Source organism: Nelumbo lutea, chromosome 2 (assembly GCF_056320005.1).
Source record: "Nelumbo lutea isolate HS-2025 chromosome 2, American lotus-T2T, whole genome shotgun sequence".
Lineage (NCBI taxonomy): Eukaryota > Viridiplantae > Streptophyta > Magnoliopsida > Proteales > Nelumbonaceae > Nelumbo > Nelumbo lutea.
The window spans coordinates 73494774-73517678 of record NC_142685.1 but is presented as its reverse complement, the minus strand read 5'-3'; the positions used below and the strand labels follow the sequence as shown (position 1 = coordinate 73517678).

The window sequence follows — 22905 nt, the reverse complement described above, 5'->3', positions numbered from 1 at the left end:
TAGGTCGGCAGAGGTAAGTCGCCAGCTGGGTTTTCATTAGGTTGCCAAAGGTAGGCCACTAGGTCGCCGAAGGTAGGTCACTAGGTCGATGGAGGTAGGTTGCCAGCTGGGTCTCCATTAGGTTATCGGAGGTAGGTTGCTAGCTGGGTCTTCATCATGTTGGTGGAGGTAGGTCGCTAGTTGGGACTCCAACTGTTCTGAAATGCCATGTGTCATGATGTCAATGGAAGGCCAAACCTGCCCTCATCAACGTGCACCAACATTAGCCTTCAAAGCATATGACAACACACCACATCACTGTTCTTTGACTTGTTTGAACTCCTAGCACACAACAGTCTTCAAATAAACCAGTTATCATTCAACATTTACGATCAACCACAACAATACCATTATCAAGTCTAAGGACTAGTTGAGACAAACTAGTCCACCCTTAGGTAGTATAAATCTTGTTAGTATTATCAAAATAAGCTACCCAAATTTATTCGCTGATTGAGAACATTTAGTTTACATATCAATTATAAGTGTCTCTAATCAAAATTATATAATGTAGAATACAAGTTATTACACGAAAACACACTCAAATAACACATATAACCCAATAAATTGAACTTTTATTCATAATAAAATCATTGTACATCATGTAATGGAGAGGCCACCCTCCCTTTCAAGTTGAACAATGAGAAGTCATCTTCAACATGTCATAGTATCTCAAAATGGGACATAGAAATACCCTTTGTCATAATGTCGTCTAATTTCTCATATGCGAAGACATATTGAATAATCAAAGGTTTGTGCAATACAAGTTATCAAATATAGTCAATTGCAATATACTTTGTGTGGATATAGAAGATAGGAGGATTGGTAAGAGGTACATAGTAATGATGTTATCACACCATAAAATGAGAAGGTAGCAAGAAGAATCCCAACTCATGTAAAAGAGATGAAGCCAAGGTATCGGAGCTCTTTCTAGAATCCATGCCATTTGAAACCCTAAACAACTCTAATAACATGAACAAGACCACCATGATTGTTTTTTACATTGCTCTAACATAGTCAAATCTGCCTTGAATATTGCACCTCTCATCACTATCAAGCTTAATGGTGATAGCTACCTCCTGCATAAATTGCAATTCATTTCCTTCCTTAGGTCTTGTTGATTAATGGGCTATATTGATGGATTAGTTTGGTCTCCTTCAAGGTACATTTTCTCTTCCACTATTAATGAACAAGAAGAAATTAACCTTGTTTACATCGCTTAAGAGACACGAGATCAGTTGATGCTAAGCTGGTCGGTTGCTTCTCTCACTATACCAGTAATGGCTCAAGTTATGGGATGCCTAGATAGTAGAGATATCAATGGGTCACCTCTAGTTCGGGATAGGGTGTACTAGTCCTGAATTGATTATTAATCAGTTCCATATGAAAGACCTAGAACCATTTCAATTGTTAATCTAAACAATTGGATATGACCCGATTATACTTAAGATCTATACTTATCTATGATAATAATAACTCAGAACTTTCTTTTGGTAATTAATATAACCTTATAAATTGTTTATATCGATACTATATAAAGCAAATGCTTGCTTTGGTTTTGGTTCAGATCATAAAAGTTAAATCCAATACCATATACCACGTATGGTTGGATCATAAAAATTAAATCCATACTATATAAAGCAAATGCTTGCCTTGGTTTGGGTACTTGTGTCTTTTCACATGGTTGATAAAGAGAATTAGATGACATCCGAAGGGTATTTGTGTCTTTTCACATGCTACTTAACAATTGGCTAATGACAGGTATTAGATTGACCTGTTTTGAAAGTTTGGGTACTGAATTATCACATTTTAAATTTCGGGGACCAATGTGGCACTAGGCCCAAAGTATAGGGCATTAATCAGGAATTTTCCCTTTATTTAATGTACCTTAAATATAAGATTTAATGAAAGTAAATGGGAGCTAATACATTAAATATAGGACTTAATGGTGAAGAATATATTGAATTTAATAAAAGTATAGTTAGAATTATGTTTTTTGCCATCATAATAAGAAAAAACCAAGTTCAAAAAATAAGTGTATTATTTGAGTTTAAAAAAAAAAATCTAGAATCTAGACTTCATTCACAGTTTTAATAGTAGTATAGATTAATTTCTATAACATGGAACCCCTGTGAACTTTGATTAATAGCACCTGATTGGTCATCTCTTTTATAATCCCAGTTAATTGGTGATATGCTTTTCCAATATGATATCATATCTTTTTTTTTTTTTTTTTGATAGATAGGAAAAGCATCAATCAAGAGAACAAGAAAAAGCAATAACAAGGGGGGTATGGGAAAACTCTTCCCACAACATCTAGAAAGCAATATAACTAAGATCCCAAGGTAAGCAAGAAGATAAAACAACCTTATTCTGAAGACCTTTGTTGAAGAGCCAATCTGCCACAAAATTTCCTTCCTTGAAGGTGTGGTTGTATACTACTTGCACCTACGAGTCACAAGTGAGCTTCTAAAAGTCTTTGACAACCTAGGCACATCTCCAAGTTGGCATCCAAACACCCTTAGTCTCAGTTCGGAAAAAATACAAATGCAAATATGTCCAGCGTAAATACATACAAAATATAAGGTTTTACACACTACATATTTGCAATTGTACTCCTTCCAAACTCAGCCTTAAGAGCGATGATTGTAATCAAAGAGTCTCCTTCAGTGATTATACAAGCCGAGGGAAATCAGGCCACTAACTTGTGAGCTTCAAAACCAGCTCTCATCTCAGCTACATAAATGGTAATGAACCCAATGTGGCACATTTTAGCAAGAAGAATTTCACCCCTAAAATTTCTTACTAAGCAACCGAAGGCACACATTCCATCACATTTAGCAGTGGCATCAAAATATATCTTTATACTTCCTTCCAGAGGAGGGTTCCAACAAATCCATTTAGTCTCTCTGTTTGGAGGGGTAATAGTTGGAGGAGAGTTTGCTTCTTCAAATTCTGTTAAGGTCACGATGATTTTATTTACTAATTGTGGGGGAAGGCTATTTTTATTTTAAAACACTTTTTCATTCCTATTTTTCCATGGGAACCAGTAAGTATAGGCAACTTTTTCCCAAAAATGGGGGATAGATTCTTCCACTTTCTCTTGCATCATACTTCTCCACCAAGCATTTAGTATCTCCTTCATGCCTTTCTAATTTTTCAGCAAATTGGGGGTCCAATTGTTTCCATATATACCTGTTTTGCTATTATGCAATATTTTTTATCAGGAGTTATTTTGGTTGGAATTCTATTTAAGAGAAGAATCCACAAGAAAATATTGATTTTTTTTTTCTGACAGAATAATTTTTTATTTCAGGTATTATACTAACATGCTTTCTTAGACTATTGTAAGCTGATTTTACAGTAATGTTTTCAGATGGGCAGTCCCCCCAAACAATTCTGTCTCTTGAATACATACTTCTCTTAATTTTGTCTGATCCCAACAATTATTATCTGGTTTTACTTGGTGAATGACTTTTTGTTCTAGCAAAGCTTGAGTCCATTCTCTGTCACTGACTACAGTGAGGGCCTATCCATTGGACCCACATTATGCCATCTTTTAGGTTAACTTTTTTGTTGATTAATTTTCTTCCATGCCCCAAGAGGCCAAAGATGCGGTTTTATGTTCTAAGAATCCCTCTTTTTTTAGATATTTCTTTTGTACAACCTGACACCTGAGCCCAGAGGTTATGATTTTGGCAGGCCTGACTTGGAACATTTTTCTTAGTCCTAGCCCTCCTTCATTCTCAACAATACAGACTGTTCTCCAGTTTATAAGAGCAAAAGTCTTATGGTTTTGGCCGAAACATATCGATAGTTTAAACCTAAACCTTGGCAACAACTAATAGCACCGATTTCTCAAAGAGAATCCATCAAATACGTCGTGTAATAATGTAACCACATTAAAACAAGAAGAAGAAAAAGAAACGTGAAAGAAAAATAAAAAATCTATACTGGGTGTAAATTAAATGTGAGACTACACACCAAAGAGCCAAGGAAAAGGTTTGAAATGCCCCAACAAATGAAAGAACCCAAAAAAAAAAAAAAACAAAGGATCTATTTTGTGTGGTTAAACAGTGTAGAATGGACATCTAACAATTAGTTTCTCTGATGGGTGGACCAAGGTACTCAACTCCATCCATCAAGGCCTCGGGCATCTCGATCTCTTCCAACCATCCATAAGAACTTTCTCTCTCCTTGGCCTCTTCTTCTCCATCTCCATCTGGAAATATGAAAGGGAAGAAAATAACATTAGCATTTTGACCGACATTTCAGTGAGGCTTATGGCTTAGAGTATATAAAATTTTTACAAGCATCCAAGTTCCCTTCCCTTTCTTCTTCCTAGTAATACAAGGAATTAGAGGCATTCAGATATCCTACCCACTTGCAAATTCAAAATATCCTGTAGCTGTGGTGTCCTATGGGTAGGTGTGAAGAGGATTCTTGTGGGTACTGCTCCTAGATATACATTGATTCAATTCTTGAACCCCTATAGGTACTGGTACTGCTGCTCCTATAGGCTGACAAGAGTGAGAACAGAGGTTTATTTCTACCTCAGTAAAATGAAACCCACATTGTTTCCCAGCATCTAAAACCTCATGGAACATTCATCATGAGGTTTATTTCAACCAAATGGCAGTGGAAGATATAGTATTGGAAATGGGGTATACCACTCTCCATTTTCTTAAGATCCTAGGCGCAGATACAGATTCGAGGATCCCATTTACCATTCTCATACATTATGCTTCTATATCTAGTTTATGAATCCAAGTGTCATTTCTCAATGCCAATTAAACTATATATAACTCAAGTATCAACTCTGACACAAGTACATTAGGCAACTATGGAACTAAACCACAAATCACCATTATTTTGCTTACCCGAGTGGCTGGAGTAAGGAAAATCCTTGTAGTAGGTGCAATCTCGGCCATCTTCTTTCGAATAAGGAGGGCCAAGCACATCAAGAACTGCACATGGTGTTAGAGCTGTGAATTCGTGGATGTTGCCTCCAGATGTGGGATACAAAACAGATGTATTGCATGGCGCTGTGAACACTGCATTGGCCTTCAACCTCGCCAGTCTAACTGCAAATTGATGCTACAATTGTTAAAGATAACAAGCTTTTACGTATGTGTATATAAGGTATATGAGAGAGAGAGAGAGAGAGAGAGAGAGAGAGAGAGAGAGAGAGAGAGAGAGAGCTAACCACTGGTTGAGGGTCCAGGTTCCTCTAATTTGTCAGAATCAGCCCAATCATATGACTTGATGTGCATTGATCCTAAGAGAAGCTTGCTAAAAACAGTCATCCCAGGGTGGTTATGAAGCGGGATGACAGCAGTCTGGGGAAGAAAGAAGATGCACAACTGCAAATAGGAAAGGCAAACAAAGAAATAAGGCTTTGGGTTGGTACTGATCTTGGAAAAAGTGAAGACACAAACTAAAAAATTTTCATCAAACTGGTAGTTTAATTGTAAACATCTCTCTCTCAGACTTTGGTCTGGAAAATTGAGCCAAATTTTAGATATGGACATGGACCATATAGCAGAACTGCCAGTAACTGATCTGCTGTCCTACCATAGTTGTAAAGGCATTCATTACCTGGGCACCTTCGCCTGAACACCATCTATGAGATTAGGCACCCGTCCAGGCAAAAGAAAATCACAAGGAAAGAACCTTATTGTAATATTATTACTATAGCTACATTACTATGTGTTAATAGTTAATACATCCTATATTATGTATTTTATTCATACTTGGTTTAAAAGTTTTACCATTGAAACATAAAAGATCCATGTTTTTTAATAACAGAGAAAAAGAATTAAAGAGAAGGGTAGAATGCTTTTTTCTTTTTTATACTCTCTTATGTTAGAACAAAGGACTTTGCCCCTTCTCTTTCCCTTTCATTGCGCCCTAAAAAATTTCTATTGAGTATTAAATTATAAGTTTCTTTTTCTGTCAATAATTTGTTAAAATGCAATTGCTCTTTTAAATGCTGTTATAGTGTTGCATTTGAAATATTGAAATTAATTGATTTAAAATAGTCTTTTAGCCATTATGGTTTTTTAATTTACATGCAAGCAAATTGGCATACAAAGTTAGGAATTAATCTAGAGGTTTTTGTAAAATTCTATCACCTAGGTAACCAATCAACTAGCTAGAATTGCCTGGAACCTTGACAACCATGTCCCTCATTTAAATTTGGAAGAAAGATAATTCTACTAAAGAATAGAATTGGCTGGCCTTACCGAAAAATTTTTGCACTTGTATATGGTTGTGCACATGATTCTTGGAGTTCCCTTAACTTCTTTTCCAGGCTGGAAGAAAAGAAGATCCTTGCTAAGCCCTACATCTTCAGGTTTCATTCTGTCTGCAACATTAGACAAAAACATTTATGTCAGCCTTCCTTGTACAAAAGAACATGAACTTTAAGAACACGATCATCCAGTCAATGTTTTAAAACCCAGTCCAAGGTTGAACTGTTCTTCAATTCAAGCATTCAGGTATAAGGGTCAACCCATGATATCATCAACATAAAAACTTTAAAGAAAAAATTAATAATAAAAACCTGGTAACCCACTGAATAGGCCAATGGTTCAAGGCTTCAAGCATTTTGGTCGATGAGTGGTGGACTGAGTCAATGGGATTTTGTAAAATAATTGAAACACTTTTTACATAGAAAAACATCAGAGAAGCAGACTTTCCTTTTGAATCACTACACTCCACGAGGTGACTGCCTCAACATTTTGGAGGCTCATTCCTTAAGCAATATGGAAATCTAATTATGCTCCTTGTAAATATGGGACTGAAATACTGTTTATTTGTAACTCAATTTGCATATAGAACTAAAAAATAGGGTTCATAATCCCTATGTGTAATTTCCTTTCAATTAACATGAACTCAATTGCATTGTACCGTCCTCTTTCTTTTCTTTTTAATTTTTTGGCCGAATGATAAACAAGGGTTAAGCAGATATATATCACATTCTGCAACTTGACTGAAAACTTTATACCTGGTGGTGCAAATCATTTGCACTATGCGGTGTTTGGTTGCAATGTGAAATTATTTGCACTATGCTGTGTTTGGTTGCAATGTGAAATTATTTGCACTGCTGCAAAATCATGGTCATGGTAGTGCAAATGATTTCGGTGCAAATTATTATTTATTTTTATTTCAAAATTTACCTTATTTTGTTTGATTGAATGAAGTAAAATAAGATCTGAAGCAGAATAAAGTAAAACCCAAACAAAATTAAACCAGAATTTGCATTCTTTTCATTTGCACTTCCATGCATTTGTATTGGTGCAAATAAAATTGCACTGCAACAAAACACAGCTGAGCAACATCAGAAATCATTATAAGAAGCTAAGAGATCTCAACTACAGAAAGTTGTGTTCTATCTGTCGATCCAAATCAACCACATAAGGATGGCCAACAAGGACCTTTTGACTGTAGTTTTCAGCTCTACAACTATGATAAGTTCTTAAGTCAAAGAATGAGAATTCAAGCAATTCCTAATTCTAACTAATAGGTGAAAAGGAAATTGCGAATGTCCATTATTACTACATTCCTGAATTAGTAAGTTCGTAAAGAAGAAGAAACAATCAGCAATTTATAACCCCACTTTGTTAGGAAAAAGAATTTGCAGACATTCATTACAAAGAAGGGTTCATTTGTCATTCTACAATAGCATTTAAAACACTTCTAGATTCCTTTTACAGACCACTACATCACAAGTGTATCTGGACGCTGTGCAAGGAAAGGGAGAGATGAAAAGGAAACTGCAAACGCCCATCATTACTAATTTTCTTAATTAGTAAGTTGGAAAAGAAGAAGAAATAGCCAGCAATTTATAACCTCGCTTTGTTAGGAAAAGAAATTGCAGTTCATTTGTCATTCCACAATAGCATTTAAAACACTTCTAGATTCTTTTTACAGATGACTACATCACAAATGTATCTGGACGCTGTAAAAAAGGAAAGTGAGAGATGACAGGATGAATATATTAATGAATATGTCCACTGCAGATATGGGTTCTCTGTCTTTCCTTTTATATATATATATATATATATATTAAAATCCCCTTACTAGATTTTTTTCCCTTCTTCCTTTCTGCAAGCGGGATTCAGAAAGAACACAAACAAGTTGCACTAATTTCCTGTTCTCAGTAAAGGAAAAAAAGGAAAGAAAAGAAAATTGATACTTCTACGAATAAAAGATAGACCCAATCCAATTTCAACCTACTGCACCATGATGAAGTACTGAAGTTTGGCTTAGCATTTCAAGACATTTATGAATCAGCGAGATAAGTTCAGTTTGATTAGACAGACACGCTTGAACGCAATTTTGAACAGAAAGTATATCCAGAAACGGGCAATTCATCTATCCTAATAAATGTATACGTGATTTTCTGCTATAATGTATTCGTCAGACAATCCAGCGTGCTCAACCTCTGCTATTGAGCTCTGATCTGAGAGCCAAGCATCTCAGACAAAACTTCCCGATCCCATCACATACAATCAAACAACACAAACAAGAGAAATCTTTGTTTGGCCAGGCAATTCTACAAACGTTTCCGAGCTAAACATCCAAAACCAAGACCAAAAGTCGAAAAAAAAAAAAAAAACAAAATCATGACTCCAACGAATAAGGAGCGAATTGGCAAGACTTACTGAGAATGTGGCACAGCTTCTGCACATCTCGAGGCAGAGGCACGGTTCCAGGACCCTTGAACACCTCCCGGCACGACAAGAACAGCTTCTGAAGCACGCGACGACGCTTGGGTTTCATGCATTTCTTCTTCTTCCTAATCATCTTATTATTCGGACGCCCAACCTTGTCCCTCTTATTCTCGACGAACCCTGCCTCAATTGTCATCATCAAACCAGAACGTACTATCCCTATCCCACCACTTCCTCTCCAAAAACACCCACAAACCCACACACCAAACTCCTTTACTATTCTCTATCCTTCATCCAAGACGCAAGAACCAAATTCTCCGATTTCCTTCAGATTCTCTGCAGCTGAAGAACCTTCCTCCTCTTGTATTCTTCTGATCCAGAAGCTGTAGATAAATGATCCAGAAGCTATAGATAAATGATCCAGAGGAGTTGGGATTTGCTGTCCAAATGATAAAAATGTACGGAGACTTTAGATTATATAACCAGAGCTGGAGAAGAAAACCAGGGGCCATGAGCTTGTCCGAGAGAGAGAGAGAGAGAGAGAGAGAGAATTATCTCAAAGGAGGCCAGCGAGGAAGCCCGTCCCACTCGGCCACTCTCCCGTTGAAAATTTTTTCGAAGCTGTTTTCCCTCCCGCCCCCAATATTTTCTTGACCCGTCCCTGGTTTTGAGACCGGTTCGTAATATTACCAAATTGTCCCTCGCAGCCTACCAAGATTTTATTCCCCGCAAGTCGCAACGTGTTGTGTGGCCCCACCAATTCAACGCCGGAGCCTGGGTGGGATAAGTACGACAGGGGCATTAATGTAAAATCAACATCTTCCATTGACCGAAACTACCCCCTGTTCGGGTTAGGTTTGGCAGCATCAGACAAGGAGGAGTTCTGTACGAGGGTAGTACTACAGAATGTTGCCGGTCCGATCGGGTCCAGTAAAAGCGGAGTCGTCATCCCTCGTACACGTGGCGCTCAATAAGATCATTTGCGTTGTGGGTCCCGGGTCGGTCTGACGGCGTAAGGGAAAAAAGACGGGACTCCGGAGGGAGAAGACAAGGTCAGCGGATCTGGCGGTTGGTGTGTCCGGGAACCGAATACTTGGTGGGACCCACAGGGTTTAGTTGGTTGATGGTTAAAGGAAAAACAGTGTGCGCGCGCAGGATGCTGAAAATACCCTGGGGTTCCGGAAAGGTAAGCCCAAGGGTACTTTAGACAACTAACACAGTTATGTGTCGTGTCTTCATGCGACATCCACGTTTTTTGGTGGTTAGCCACGTGTCCGAATCGGTCTTCACGCTGATATCCACTTGTGGCAGAAATTTGCACGTGACTATTTGATTTCGTCTGGAAGATAAGTGATGACGTGGCACGTGCTTTGCATTATTAACTGTCAATTGCATGCATACTACAATCCAAATCCACGTGGTCGCCATCTCCCCTCGGTTGCCGTATCTTAGTATCAGAAATGATGAAGTGTGACAAAATACAGAGAAAATTGAGTACATCATATTTGCTACCAGTAGATTCGCATCTAACGGTGAGAGTTGAACAATTTGGAGATACTTTTCCGAAATCTAATCTAGACATTACACCGGTTACTATTGTATTTCACGGTTTTCAGAATATAACTTGTATTATTGATGGATCCCACAAAAGATTCCGAATCGAAACTCGGCAGATAGACTTCTGTTGGAAAGACACGTGGCAGAGTATCGTCCTTATAACTTCTGATGTGTCAAAATCAATGTCTGAGAAGGGACCATTATCAGGGTCTACAGCGGAACATGGTACTTCCCACTTTAGCCCGTCCAATGAAAGGGGTTTTGATGGGGCCCACCAGAGGATGAGGAGGATAACGTATTTATCAGGGCCGACCTGAAATCATTGGATCAAGGAAGAATTTGTTGGCATTGATGAAATATTCTAATCCAACGTTAATATTTGGAAGGTGCAGTTGTGAGCATACGTGTAAAGCACAATCCAACAACCGAGATCGGCTTCCATCAGGGCAACCTGTGCCCACACCGATCTAACAGCCTTTCCCAACAATATCTGCCCTGGTAGTTGGGTGGCAAATGTTCATGAACCAAACAAAATATTATCATGATAATGGGTTTGGAGACACGTGGCGTTTATAGATAAGTGGGCCCTATAGTTTGCCTCTAATTAAAAATAGGGACCCGGTCCCAAACGAATCCTACTTAATCATTTTTTTTTAGGATTTTCAAGATTAGAGTTATCCGATGTTAATGCTTTTAGGCCCGTTGGTTTTTTGGGAAGTTATTTATTTAAGTGTAATTGTATTTATTCATGTTATTTTATTTTTTAGGTAAATAAGATAATGATCATTTTTTTTATTTATAAAAAATTATTATTAAAAGGGCAATTTTGTTTCATTTAATTATTGACAACTTTATCGCAGGTGGGTAAAATATGGGTATTACTAGAAAGAAAATTCCATGATCCCACATAAATCTAAAAAAAGAATATGACCCCCTTACTCTAAAAAACGAATGAACCATTAATTGGATTTTCAATATTAGAGTTACCTTTGGGTTTTATACAATGAGAGGGGCATTTCAGTCCCACAATAATTTGGGTAGCTTTTGTTAATTATAGGGGTGCAACTTGAGTGGGCCCAGTCCAAGCCCGAATCGTCCCAACTCGGAATTTTACATGGGTTGGGCTTGGATTTTTGGTCCTTGGGTTGGGCTTGGGTCTAAGAAGTCGGGTTTTTTTTTATTTTTTGGGCTGGGCTCGGGTCTAGCCCTTAGGTAGCCTAAACCCGACCCAATTGTATACATTTATACATATATGTGTATATATGTAAATGTTGCATACATATTTACATATATACATATATATTTGCATATATAACTTTTGTATAGATATTTTGCATACATATTTACATACATACATACATAAATACATGTATATATATTTGCATAAATACATTTATATATATATATATATATATATATAATTTTAGAGTGGGTTCATTGACCAATCTAAGCCTGACCCGAGCCTGAGCCCAATTCAATGCACCAAATTAAAGGGTGAATTGGGCTCGGATTGGAAAAATCAGACCTGACCTCAGGCTCAGGCCTTAAGCCCTAAAATGGGCTTGGATTGACCATAAATCTGGCCCAACCTGCCCAACTTGCACCCCTAGTTAATTAAGTGCCCTAAACTTAAACCTAATCATGTGAAATTCAGTAGAGTATTCGTGTTTTATTAATACCATTCATGTCTTCTCTTTAATCTACATAAATAGTCTTTAAAATCTATGTCAAGAATGTATATTTTTAAACATGTTAAGAATTTGAGATATACTCTTTTTGGTACATAATTTTTAAACAATTCCTAGTTGAAGGATCACCAAGAGGACTTTGATGATCCAAATAGATTAGCACATGTTTGCTTGCCTTAATGGGGTTGATAAATCTCAAATCATTTGTATGGAGAGACTAAAACAAATGTGTGGGTGTTTGTTAAAGAACAAGATCCTTAGACTTGAGGTATCATGGATGCCTTGTCTATGAGTTGTAGTTTAAATGTACAATTACTTATACCCTAATTAAGTGTTTTATGCATGTATGCATTAGCTACTAGGTTGTCGGGTGGACTGGATTTGGTCCAATCCGATCTTGTCTAATGTGAGTCCATTACAAATGGACCAAGTCAAATCAAACCCAATGAATAATTTGGACTATTTTGGACCGGTCCAATTCAATGTTAATTTGGACCTTTCAGTTTGTTCAAATTCATCTTATATCAATGGATCAGATATTGACTTAATCCAATCAAATCCAATATAAATTTATTACGGATGGACCAGGTCCAGTCCAATCTAATAAATATTTAGGACTAGATTGGTCCAATCCACTATGTTTTTTTGGTCCATCCAATCTGTCCAAATTGATTTTGGACCGGACGGGGTCTGTTCCAAAACCGGTCCATTGACACCCTTATTAACTATGGTGATTCGTGCATGGGGGCGTGTGATTAAGTGCATGATATAGAATGTACCGCCCTTCATGAGGGGAGAGAATATCCTATGCAATTAAGGGTGATGAAATTCAAGAAGTCCATGACCAACACAACATGACTTTGTAAACACAAATTTTGTGCTAAATTTGGAGCACAAAACTTAATGTGGACAAATCCAAAGGAATTTATTTTTTATTTTTGCAGAAATTTAAGTGGGACACAAACTCTTTTTTTCTTGGCAAAGAAAACCCTCTAATTCTCTTGTCTTGGACAAAATTCGAACCGCAACTAGAACTTGCAATTATGAGAAGCAAATAACGCCCAACCTTGTATGAGCGAAAATTTATTCACACTTAATCAATGATTAAAATGTGAACATTTGAAAGCAATGTCCTCGCCTGTAGAATTGATAGAAGCCTTTTAGATCACATGGGAATTTGAAGATCAAAATTTCCCCATTTGATACGGTACGAAGTTATAGCAACTTCGGTGATTCGGCAGTTGAAGAATTGGAGTCTTTTTTCTTCATTCCTTGATCTTAGTGCAGCCCATTTCCTCTCCTTCTTTTTCAAAAGCAATGGAAGTGGTCGAAGACGAAACCAGTGGTTGAAAGGGGGAAGCCGAATGGGAGAAAGACCAATGGAGGGCTAGAGCTTCAAAGAGGGCTTTGCTATTCTACCTTTATCTATTTATAATGCCTCCCTTTAAATGAATCGGCCTAAAAATTTGAATTCAAATTTCAATTTGGCCGACTATTGTAATTAATATGGGCCCACTAGATTGACAATTTGGTGGTCAATCTTTGATCCCCTTTTAAATGTAATTAAATTCATAGATTGGATTTAATATGCCACTTGGCAAAGGGGTGGGCCCATGCATCATTTAGCTCATTGACCAACCATTAATTTCCCTTTTTTTGGTGGATCATTTAAGCCTTTTTGTGTGATTTCCTTTTCTTAAATAGGATTCTCTCCACTGATTTTGGGTTTAATCCAATCAAGATTGATTGGTGAGGCTTGTTAAATAGGCCACTTGGCAAGAGTTGACCCCAAAGATTTCATCAATCCGATTAAGCTACTCTTGCATTTCTATGAAACCTCATTTAAGTGTAATTGCCAATAATTGGGCCCCACTAGACTGACTAATTTGTTAATTATTTTTGTTGGTATTTCATCTAATGTAATATGCCGATTTAGGAATCCCATTTGGGCTAGTGAAGTACCTCTTTCTTGGGCTGAAGAATTAGTGGGCCCCTAGGTCCCAGCATGATGGGCCAAAACAATTATATTCCAACAAATGCCCGGCAATGCAACTACCGAATTGTTATTTAGGAGCAGAGACTTTTCTCTTTTTTTTTTTTTTTTACCATCAGTAGTTCGTACTCTTGTAGGTTATGATTAGGATTTTTTTTTTTTTGGTTTTGGTCGTTCACAGTTTATACTCATGCGGGCAGGAGTGAGACAAATAATTTATTTTGTGATTGCACCTTTTTAGGTTGCCTACGTACCCTTAGAGGATCAAGTCATGACGCAGTTTATGAAGTGATTTGTACTTGTGATTTGGGGCTTTGTAGATAGTTTAGGCTCATGTCTAGGAGTAAAATTTGAGTTATTTTGGAAGTTGAATAGTTTATATTCATACTCAGGAGTCTTGCAGGCAGTTTATGTTCACATCTGAGAGCAAACTTTGAGTTACTTTAGAAATTGAATAGTTTATACTCATACTCAGGAGTCTTGCAGACAACTTATGCTTGTATCTGGGAGCAAACTTTGAGTTACTTTACAAGGTGAATGTTTTTGAAGTCAAATAGTTTATACTCGTACCTGTGAGTTTTGTAGATAGTTTATGCTCATACTTAGGAGCGAATTGAGTGATTTTTTTCTAATAGATAGTTTAGGCTTGTATATGGGAGCACAGATAGTTTAAGCTCATATTCAGTAGTAAATTTTGACTCATTTTCTTTTCGTGTAACATGTGACTGTATGCACAACTAGAATTCCTTTTATATGTATTCTTATAGAGTAATTGGAAGTCGAGGAACTTGTTTCAAAACTTCATTAGTTACCACTCGCGGTGGTTGGATAGCAGCGTTCTTGCCTTGTCTTTTCTTGCTTTTGGGGAGTTTCTTTGATCAAACATTCCTTTTAATTTGCTTTGATTGTCCACAAGGTAGAGTGGATTGGTGTGTCGCATGACACTCCCAATGTGTAATTATGGTCCAATCATCTTTTGAGAGTGACGTGGTGGACCAGGGTGAAGGAATTTCCTTGGGACTTAAGGCATGTGCTTGTGCTTGATTTAGTATTGCCCCTAGTGTATGGAAACAAGTAGAAGAGTCACTGGGGATTTGTGATGCCCCGGGTGCAAGTTCATGGATGACGGGACGATGAAGGCATTGGAGAGCTTTAGGCTCAAAGGATCTGAATGCAACAGTTGTCATGTTGATGGTAATTATGTCCTCACTTGAATCTAGTTCAATCATTCTTGACTCGGCCAACTACATTATCTTATTTTTGAGGACAACATTTCTCAATTGGGTGGCTAATTACCTGATGGTAACGACAACACCTCTGTGATCAATTTTCCCTTCCTCTTCTAGTCGTTTACTATCAGGGAGATCTATAAGCTTTTCGGCTAGAAGGGCATCCAACATTTCTGGGACATCTGAGTCAGGGAATGGGTACACCTTTGCTTCCAATTCCTTAAGAGCGAGTTTTGGATTTTCTTTTTCTTGTTGACTATTTAATTTTATTTCTTTTTTTCTTTTCTTCTTCCTAGTAACCTTGAGAGGGGCAAATTTGCTCTGACTGGAAATCGGCATCTGTATACCATTGGATCTGTAGTGAGCTACCATCGAGTATTAGACAAAACTCTTTTGTCCTTCGAAGGTACTTAAATATGTTTTTCACAGCAGTCCAGTGCTCTTGCCTTGGGTTGGCCTGAAATTTGCTTACTACACTCACTGCCTGAGCAATGTCAGGACGAGTGCACAGTATGGCATACATGATGCTTCCTCCGGCAGAGGCATAGGGAACGTCTTTCATGCCATCAATCTCCTTAGAAGTCTTGGGAGACATCTTCTTAGAGAGAGTGACTCTGTGCCTGAAAGGAACATTTCCTTTCTTGGAGTTCTCCATGCTGTATCTTTTGACTATTTTGTCAATATAAGCAGATTGGGATAATCCTATTATCCACTTCGGTCTATATCTATAGAGTCGAAGACCTAGTATATAGGAGGCTTCTCAAAGATCTTTCATGTAAAATTGCTATGAAAGTCATACTTTCACCGTAGTTAACATTCCTCCATCATTCCCAATGAGTAGAATGTCATCTACATATAGAACCAAGAAGGTAACCTTATCTCCACTGTACTTCCTGTAGACGCAGGGTTCATCCGGATTCTGCTCGAAGTCAAACGATTTGACAGCAGAGTCAAAACGGATGTTCCAACTTCTAGAAGCTTGCTTAAGTCCATAAATGGATCTATTAAGTTTACATACCATGTTTTCCTGACCTGCAGCAATGAAGCCTTGCGGCTGCTGCATATAGATATCTTCAGTAAGATTTCCATTTAGGAATGCAGTTTTGACATCCATCTACCAAATCTCATAATCATGGTACGCTGCTACAGCTAGCAGGATCCTAATGGATTTAAGTATGGCCACAAGTGAAAGGGTTTCCTCATAATCGATGCCCTCTTTCTGAGTGTACCCTTTTGCCACCAAATGAGCTTTGAAGGTCTCAACCCTACCATTGGGGCCCTTCTTCCTCTTGTAAATCCATTTGCAACTGATTGCTTTTACCCTGGAGGGTGGATTTATTAGAGTCTAGACTCCATTGGTCTCCATTGAGTCCATCTTTGCTCTCATGGCCTCCACCAACTTCTGGGAATCTATGTCCAATATAGTTTCCGCGTAAGTTACGAGATCCTCCTCACTAATCAAAGTTTCCACCAGGTGACTATCCTAGTCATAATCATAATGGATTGGTGGCCTGGATACCCGAGTGGATCTTCTAGGTTGGTCACTACCTGGAATTTGTGGGACATCTTCCACTACTTCTGAGCTCTCCTCATCAAGAACAACTTCCTGACGATGGGTGTCCAGGATATAGTCAGTTTTCAAGAATTGCGCATTACGACTGCAGAACACTTTCTGCTCACTTGGGTCATAGAATAGGTAACCTATAGAGCCTTTTGGGTAGCCTACAAATAGGCAACAACTGGTCTTGGATTCTAAATTGTCTGCACTCATTCTTTTAAGGTGTGCTGGACAACCCCAAATCTTTAAGTGCCTGACACTTGGCTTCTTTCCGGTCCAAAGTTCATATGGATTATTCGGATCCGATTTGGCTGGAACCCGATTCAGCACGTAAATCGCAGTTTCTAATGCGTAACCCCAAAAGGATGTGGGTAACTCTGAGTGTATGAGAAGCGACCAGACCATTTCCAATAAGGTCCTATTCCTCCTCTCTGAAACACCGTTAAGTTGTGGTGTAGTAGGATGAGCTAATTGTGATATTATCCCATTGTCCTTTAAGTAGTCATTGAATTCGTCAGAGAGATACTCGCCACCTCGATTTGATCAAAGGGCTTTAATTTCTCTCCCTAACTGTTTCTCGACCTCTTGTCTAAACTCTTTGAACTTTTCAAAGGATTCAGACTTGTGTCTCGTTAGGTACACGTAACCATATCGTGAAAAATCATCTGTGAAGGTGATGAAATACACATGTTGATTTCATGTCCTAACACTCAGGGGACCACATACATCATTATGTATTAGGTCAAGTGTGCCTGTACATCTTTCAGGCTTATCGTTAAATGGCCGTTTCGTCATCTTGCCTCGTAGGCAAGGCTCACAGGTGGGAAGATCTTCAACAGTTAGAAAATCCAAAGGACCATCCTTTACCAACCTAGTGATTCGGTCAATACCGATGTGGCCAAGTCGGTAATGCCACAGACACGTGGGATTAACTGTATCACGGGCTCTCTTCTTGGGGATTTCAGCCGACGTAGTTTCGGTTATATTAGTTTCTAGAGAAGGATGTAGAACATAGAGATCGTTCTCCAGTTCCCCGTATGCGATGAATCTGTTATTTCTTTTAATCGTATTACTAAAGAAGACAGAATAACCATTTGCACACAGTTTTGATACAAAAATCAAATTTCTCCTTAAATTTTATACATAAAGACAATCTTTTAGTACAATTGTTCATTCTCTAAACAGTAATACCATGGTTCCAATGGTCGCGGCTGCAACAGTTGCAGTAGTCCCCAAGTAGAGTGTGACTTCTCATTCACTCATCCTTCTGCTTACCTTGAACCCCTGCAGTGAGTTACACGCATGAGTTGAAGCCCCAGAGTCAATACACCAGGACACAGAAGCTACCAATAAATTGGTTTCTATAACACAAGTTTCGAAATTACCTTTCTTGGATTCCAGGTAGGCAGGACAGTTCCTTTTCCAGTGGCTGGTCTTCCTGCAAAAGTGACAAGCATCCGATCCTTTGTCTTTCTTCTGCTTCTTACCCTTAGTGGCTTTCTTCTGAGGCTTCTTTGCCTTCCCCTTTCTCTTGCCTATCTTGCTAGTTTCAACAAGCATAGCTACAGGCTCATCCTTTCTAATTAGTTCTTAATCTCTTTGCAACATATTGTTGAGCTCTTGCAAGCTGACATTCAACTTGTTCATATTATAGTTCATAATGAATGGATTAAAGGAAGGAGGCAAAGAATTAAGGATAGCATCTATCTGGGTCGCAAGGTCCAGCCCGGATCCAAGAGCCTCCAGTTCGTTGATACACTGGTCGTGAACTTGTTGGTCCTTGGTCATTTGTGCGGTCATGAACTGTTTCAAGACCTTTTGTCGAGTAGAACGATTATGCTCTTCATACATCGTCCTGAGACTGTCCAATATGTCCTTGGCTAGTTCGATCTGATCGAACTACCTCTGTATTGGGTTGTCTAAGGAGGCAATGATGTAACACTGGACAATGGAGTTTTTCTCCTCCCATTCCTGATAGTCTCTCCTTCGGGCCTCAGAAGCCCTGTCGCCCGAACGCTCCGGGGCAGGATTCTTTGCTACTTTGTCTAGCTTTTCAGAAGCTAGGACCAGCATAAGGTTCTTGTACCAGTCGGCATAGTTTGGGCCCTTAAACTTATTGTCATCAAGAAGCTTTGCAAAAGATCCGTTTGCCATTTTCTGATAAAAGAACAAACATCAGTCCACAACCTAATTTGATTCATGTTCATTACATAGATATGGATTTTAATCTACGTTCCATTTCCATTTATTCATCTCTTGAGATTTCCCTCTTTTCTCAGTGATAGAGACTACGGATTGTCTCTAGAAATGTGGAAAATCACATAGGGTGCATGGAACCAACTGTTTCAGCTACATAACCCCACCACCTTTCTGTGAAGGATCATATCCACTCATCATATGAGTTTTCCCGTTGGTCTCTGTTAGACAAGGTTCAGAGCCGTTTTCAGTTAAACCTTTCTGTCTAGTGAGTGCTTACCCATCATATTTGTGAACGTCAAGGTACCGTGAGAGAGTTCCCATTTGCTGGTGAAGCCCCTCCCACATCGGTCTATGACGCCCAACAGCAAATGGATAGCCCATTTTCTAGTGCGTTTCCTAATTACTGAAGGACCCATCCTCATGCTAATGATTTAAGGCCTTTAGAGAGTTCATCATATGAATCTCTCTATCACTTGCACTCATATTAGTTGGAGGGAACAGTTAATTACGCCCTAGTTTGATTTAGGTCAAACCAAAGTGGCTCTCACTGACTTTCATAAAGTCAGATTTCAGTGGGCCTTAATCGGCTAGGGTTCCGCACGTAACCTCTTGATGAGGTGTGGGACCCACCACTGAGGGAGGTCATCTAATGACCAAAAGGGACACCATGGCAATGATATGCATTTAGCCATAGTGTGCGCAAGAGCCACTGTTGATTGAGCATGGGCCAAGCACTTATGGCCCATGTACGTAGCACATCACATCCATACATCTCATTCAGGGATAAATTGATCCAATCAATTAATCATCTATAAGGCCCATTGGAAGCCCGTTTTAAATCCACAATATTAACCATTAATATTATTTAGGTATATGAGCTGAATTAGGGTTACCCAGTTCGGCCCATATAGCTTTAACCTTTGAAGTGGGCTTTTGGCAATTTTAACTATTTAAAATTGGGCCTTTACAGGTTGGGCCGAATTAACCATTTAATTAAATATCAATCCTCAGGCCCATTAGTGGGAGAATTAAGGTTGACTTTTAGCCTAGATTAAACCCTAGATTTGGTCCAAACAGTTTGAACCAATCTTGGTTCAAATGGGTCTAGGGTTTGATCTTTAATTCAAGAAAATAATATGAAATTAAATACTGATTAAAGGAAATCAAGAATCAATCTAGCAGGGCTATTCGCACAATCCATCCTGCAAAACAGAGGTTAGATCATAGTTTGCAGTTTCATAAACTGCAAATCGCAGATTGTATTTCTCCCATATGCGAAATCTTCTTCTCTATGAAATCTCCCTTTCTACGCTTCCATCTTCGATAAAAAAATAAAATAAATAGAAATCCTATTTCTATTAATGATTACATCAGATTGAATACCTATACATTCAGTCTAAAAAATAAAAAAAAATATTTACAAACAAAATGTGATGAATAAATCAAGAAACTATAAATCTTTGCAGGTTCCCTGCGCAAACCAAGAATTCGATCTCCTCTTGTACGAACAACCCATAAATCAAGAAAATCATAAAGAACTATTTTAAATAATAATCAGATTTATATAAAATTGATTTTAGATTATTTGCCCATCAATTTTGGGAACAAATTTCCTAAAACCCATATCTGCGCAAATCGGGTAGAACGCCTTCTACCCATTTGCGCAGGTTCAGATCTGAAACAAATTGGTTCAAGATTTGAACCATGGCTCTGATACCACTAAAGGGATAGGATATCCATCACATGGGCACCCAAATCTTGTGGAATGGATTGGGCAAATTTAAAAAATTTCTCCCATCTTTGCAGGGAATCGAATTCCCTATTTTAGAAAAACATATTTTTCAAGGATCAATCTTGAACCATTAACCAAACCAGATCCGAACCAAAACGAGTAGGAGGGAGGATGTACCTGATACGGAGAAACAGTATCTCCCAATGGAGGTGTTCACGCCCAAGGAAGGATCCAAAATCTGCTCCCACTGAAGATGGCGCAGCGCAGGATGGAGCATAATCAACAGTGTCTTCCAAAAGAACTTGAACCTTCGCAAGAATCAACAGGATGGCTTGTGAATACAGCTCCAATCAATATTTTCCCCAAAAGATTAGTATCAAGATCAAATCTTGATTACTCCTATAGAGTAGGAGATCGAACTGCTGGAGGTGGCGGCTGTAGGAAGGAGGCGGCAAGAGAGTATTCGCAGGGTGCAGAATTCTCTCTTCTTGTGATTTCAACTCTAAAGACAAGAATGTGTTGGTTGCATATCTAAAGGCTGCCGTCCTCTCCTCCTTTTATAATCTTAAAGGGATCAACTCCTAATCCCATTAGGAGTTGCTGATCCAAATCATATTTGGATTAGAAGTCCCTTTGAGTGATAAGGAATAACCCTTATCTTATCTGCAGATCAGATCATCCATCTCCTAATCTAATTAGGAAGCTGCCAGATCTAAATCTTATTTAGATCTAGGATTCTCTAAGTGGATAGGGTCTGGGCCCAATCCTATCAGCTGATCCATCTCAGAATTCACCCCTTTTAATTGACTGGTCAAACCAACCCAGTTCGAAATGGGCTTAAGGCCCATTTAAGGTTATGTATTCACTTAGCCTTCCAAACTACTGTCTAGTTGGGCTTCCTTGTATGGCGTGGGACCCAAACATTGATTTACACATCAGCCACATGGGTTCGGCCCAGGCTTTGTTACAAGGCCTGGCCGAATACACTGTTATGGACAGTGCACCCCCTGAAACCCATCTCATGGGCTCTATGGGCCCAACACTTACCCTAAGTGGTCCCTGGGCCAAGCCACCTTGTAACACCTAGGGACTGTGGGCAGATGCAAGATTAGCCCATCAGGTATTATCCTCAATGGTCTTACACTTAACCTCTCAGCCCATAATGATCATACAATGCCCGACAAGAGAGGACCTCTCCCTCGGCTGCAAGGAACAATGTTGCACTCTCTGCTTATATGGATCCCGAGAATTAAAACCTTTTGCAAATCATTTCGAAACCATAATATATATATATATATATATATATATATATATATATATATATATATATATATACTTTTATATCTCATATAAAATATATTTTGCAAAACAAATCTCAATGATTGAAATCGGTTGCCGATAGTCTAGGTTTCCATCAGTGAGAGTGCAACCCCGATCATTACCTTTGTCCGACAAAGGGGCTGGTCCTATCACTATGATCACCCACTCAGATGAATTCTCAGACTGTCCCAACATACCTAGGTTTTGACCCCCGCTAAGGATCTCAATGATTGGTATATCAAAGACAACCCAATCCGACACCTACTGCAGTATTATAATCAAGTCTAGGGGTCGAGTGTAATTTTTCAGTTTTGCCCATCAATCTCCAAGATCTAGAGCAATACTGGAAATTTGGTCCAGTTCATAGATTCAATTAATCTTACACTATATGTGCCTAGGGTCTCACCCTGGCAGCTGAGACAGGCCACCCCAACCGACTTGGTGGCACCACAGTGTTAGCCTTGTCAGGATAGGTCTCCCCAAACCGACCCACTAGCTATGAACATTCTAAACTAACACGAGTCTCATTAAGTGTCTAGTTTAAGGGTATTCCACAGAAACATACCAAAGAAACATGAATCAAATATGCACTTTTATTCATTTACAATAAACTCATAAAGTACATCATTCTGATTGAAACTAAGGGCATACAAAACTGTCTAACAAGCGACAATACCTCGGATGATCAATTTTCCTTCCTCTTCTGGTCGAGATCTACAAGCTTTTCGGTTAGAAGGGCATCCAACATTTCTGGGACATCTGAGTTAGGGAATGGGTACACCTTCGCTTCCAATTCCTGAAGAGTGAGTTTTGGATTTTTTTTTCTTGTTGACTATTTGATTTTATTTATTTTTTTCTTTTCTTCTTCCTAGTAACCTTGAGAGGGGCTATTGAGGTTGCTAGAACTTGCATCGG

The 22905-nt window shown here is 38.6% G+C and overlaps 1 protein-coding gene across 1 annotated transcript; it reads right to left on the bottom strand.

Moving 5' to 3' along the window:
• Positions 1 to 3965: 3965 nt before the first annotated feature.
• LOC148871514 (plant cysteine oxidase 2-like) lies at positions 3966 to 9360 on the bottom strand. The gene is made up of 5 exons (XM_088967651.1): positions 8706 to 9360; positions 6282 to 6403; positions 5243 to 5399; positions 4917 to 5120; positions 3966 to 4258 (listed from the first exon to the last, which is right to left on the bottom strand). Exons 1-5 carry the CDS (start codon positions 8911 to 8913, stop codon positions 4128 to 4130), a joined length of 822 nt encoding a protein of 273 aa, XP_088823777.1. The 5' UTR covers positions 8914 to 9360; the 3' UTR covers positions 3966 to 4127.
• Between the last annotated feature and the right edge of the window lie 13545 nt (positions 9361 to 22905).

What these genes read in the sequence shown, in the direction of transcription:
- LOC148871514 (XM_088967651.1), bottom strand. Translation starts at nt 8,913, where the DNA reads ATGATGACAATTGAGGCAGGGTTCGTCGAGAATAAGAGGGACAAGGTT. An exon ending in ACCTGGACCCTCAACCAGTG is followed by an intron (nt 5,121 to 5,242) that starts GTTAGCTCTCTC and finishes ATCAATTTGCAG; the next exon opens with TTAGACTGGCGAGGTTGAAG. An exon ending in TCCTTACTCCAGCCACTCGG is followed by an intron (nt 4,259 to 4,916) that starts GTAAGCAAAATA and finishes TCATATTTCCAG; the next exon opens with ATGGAGATGGAGAAGAAGAG.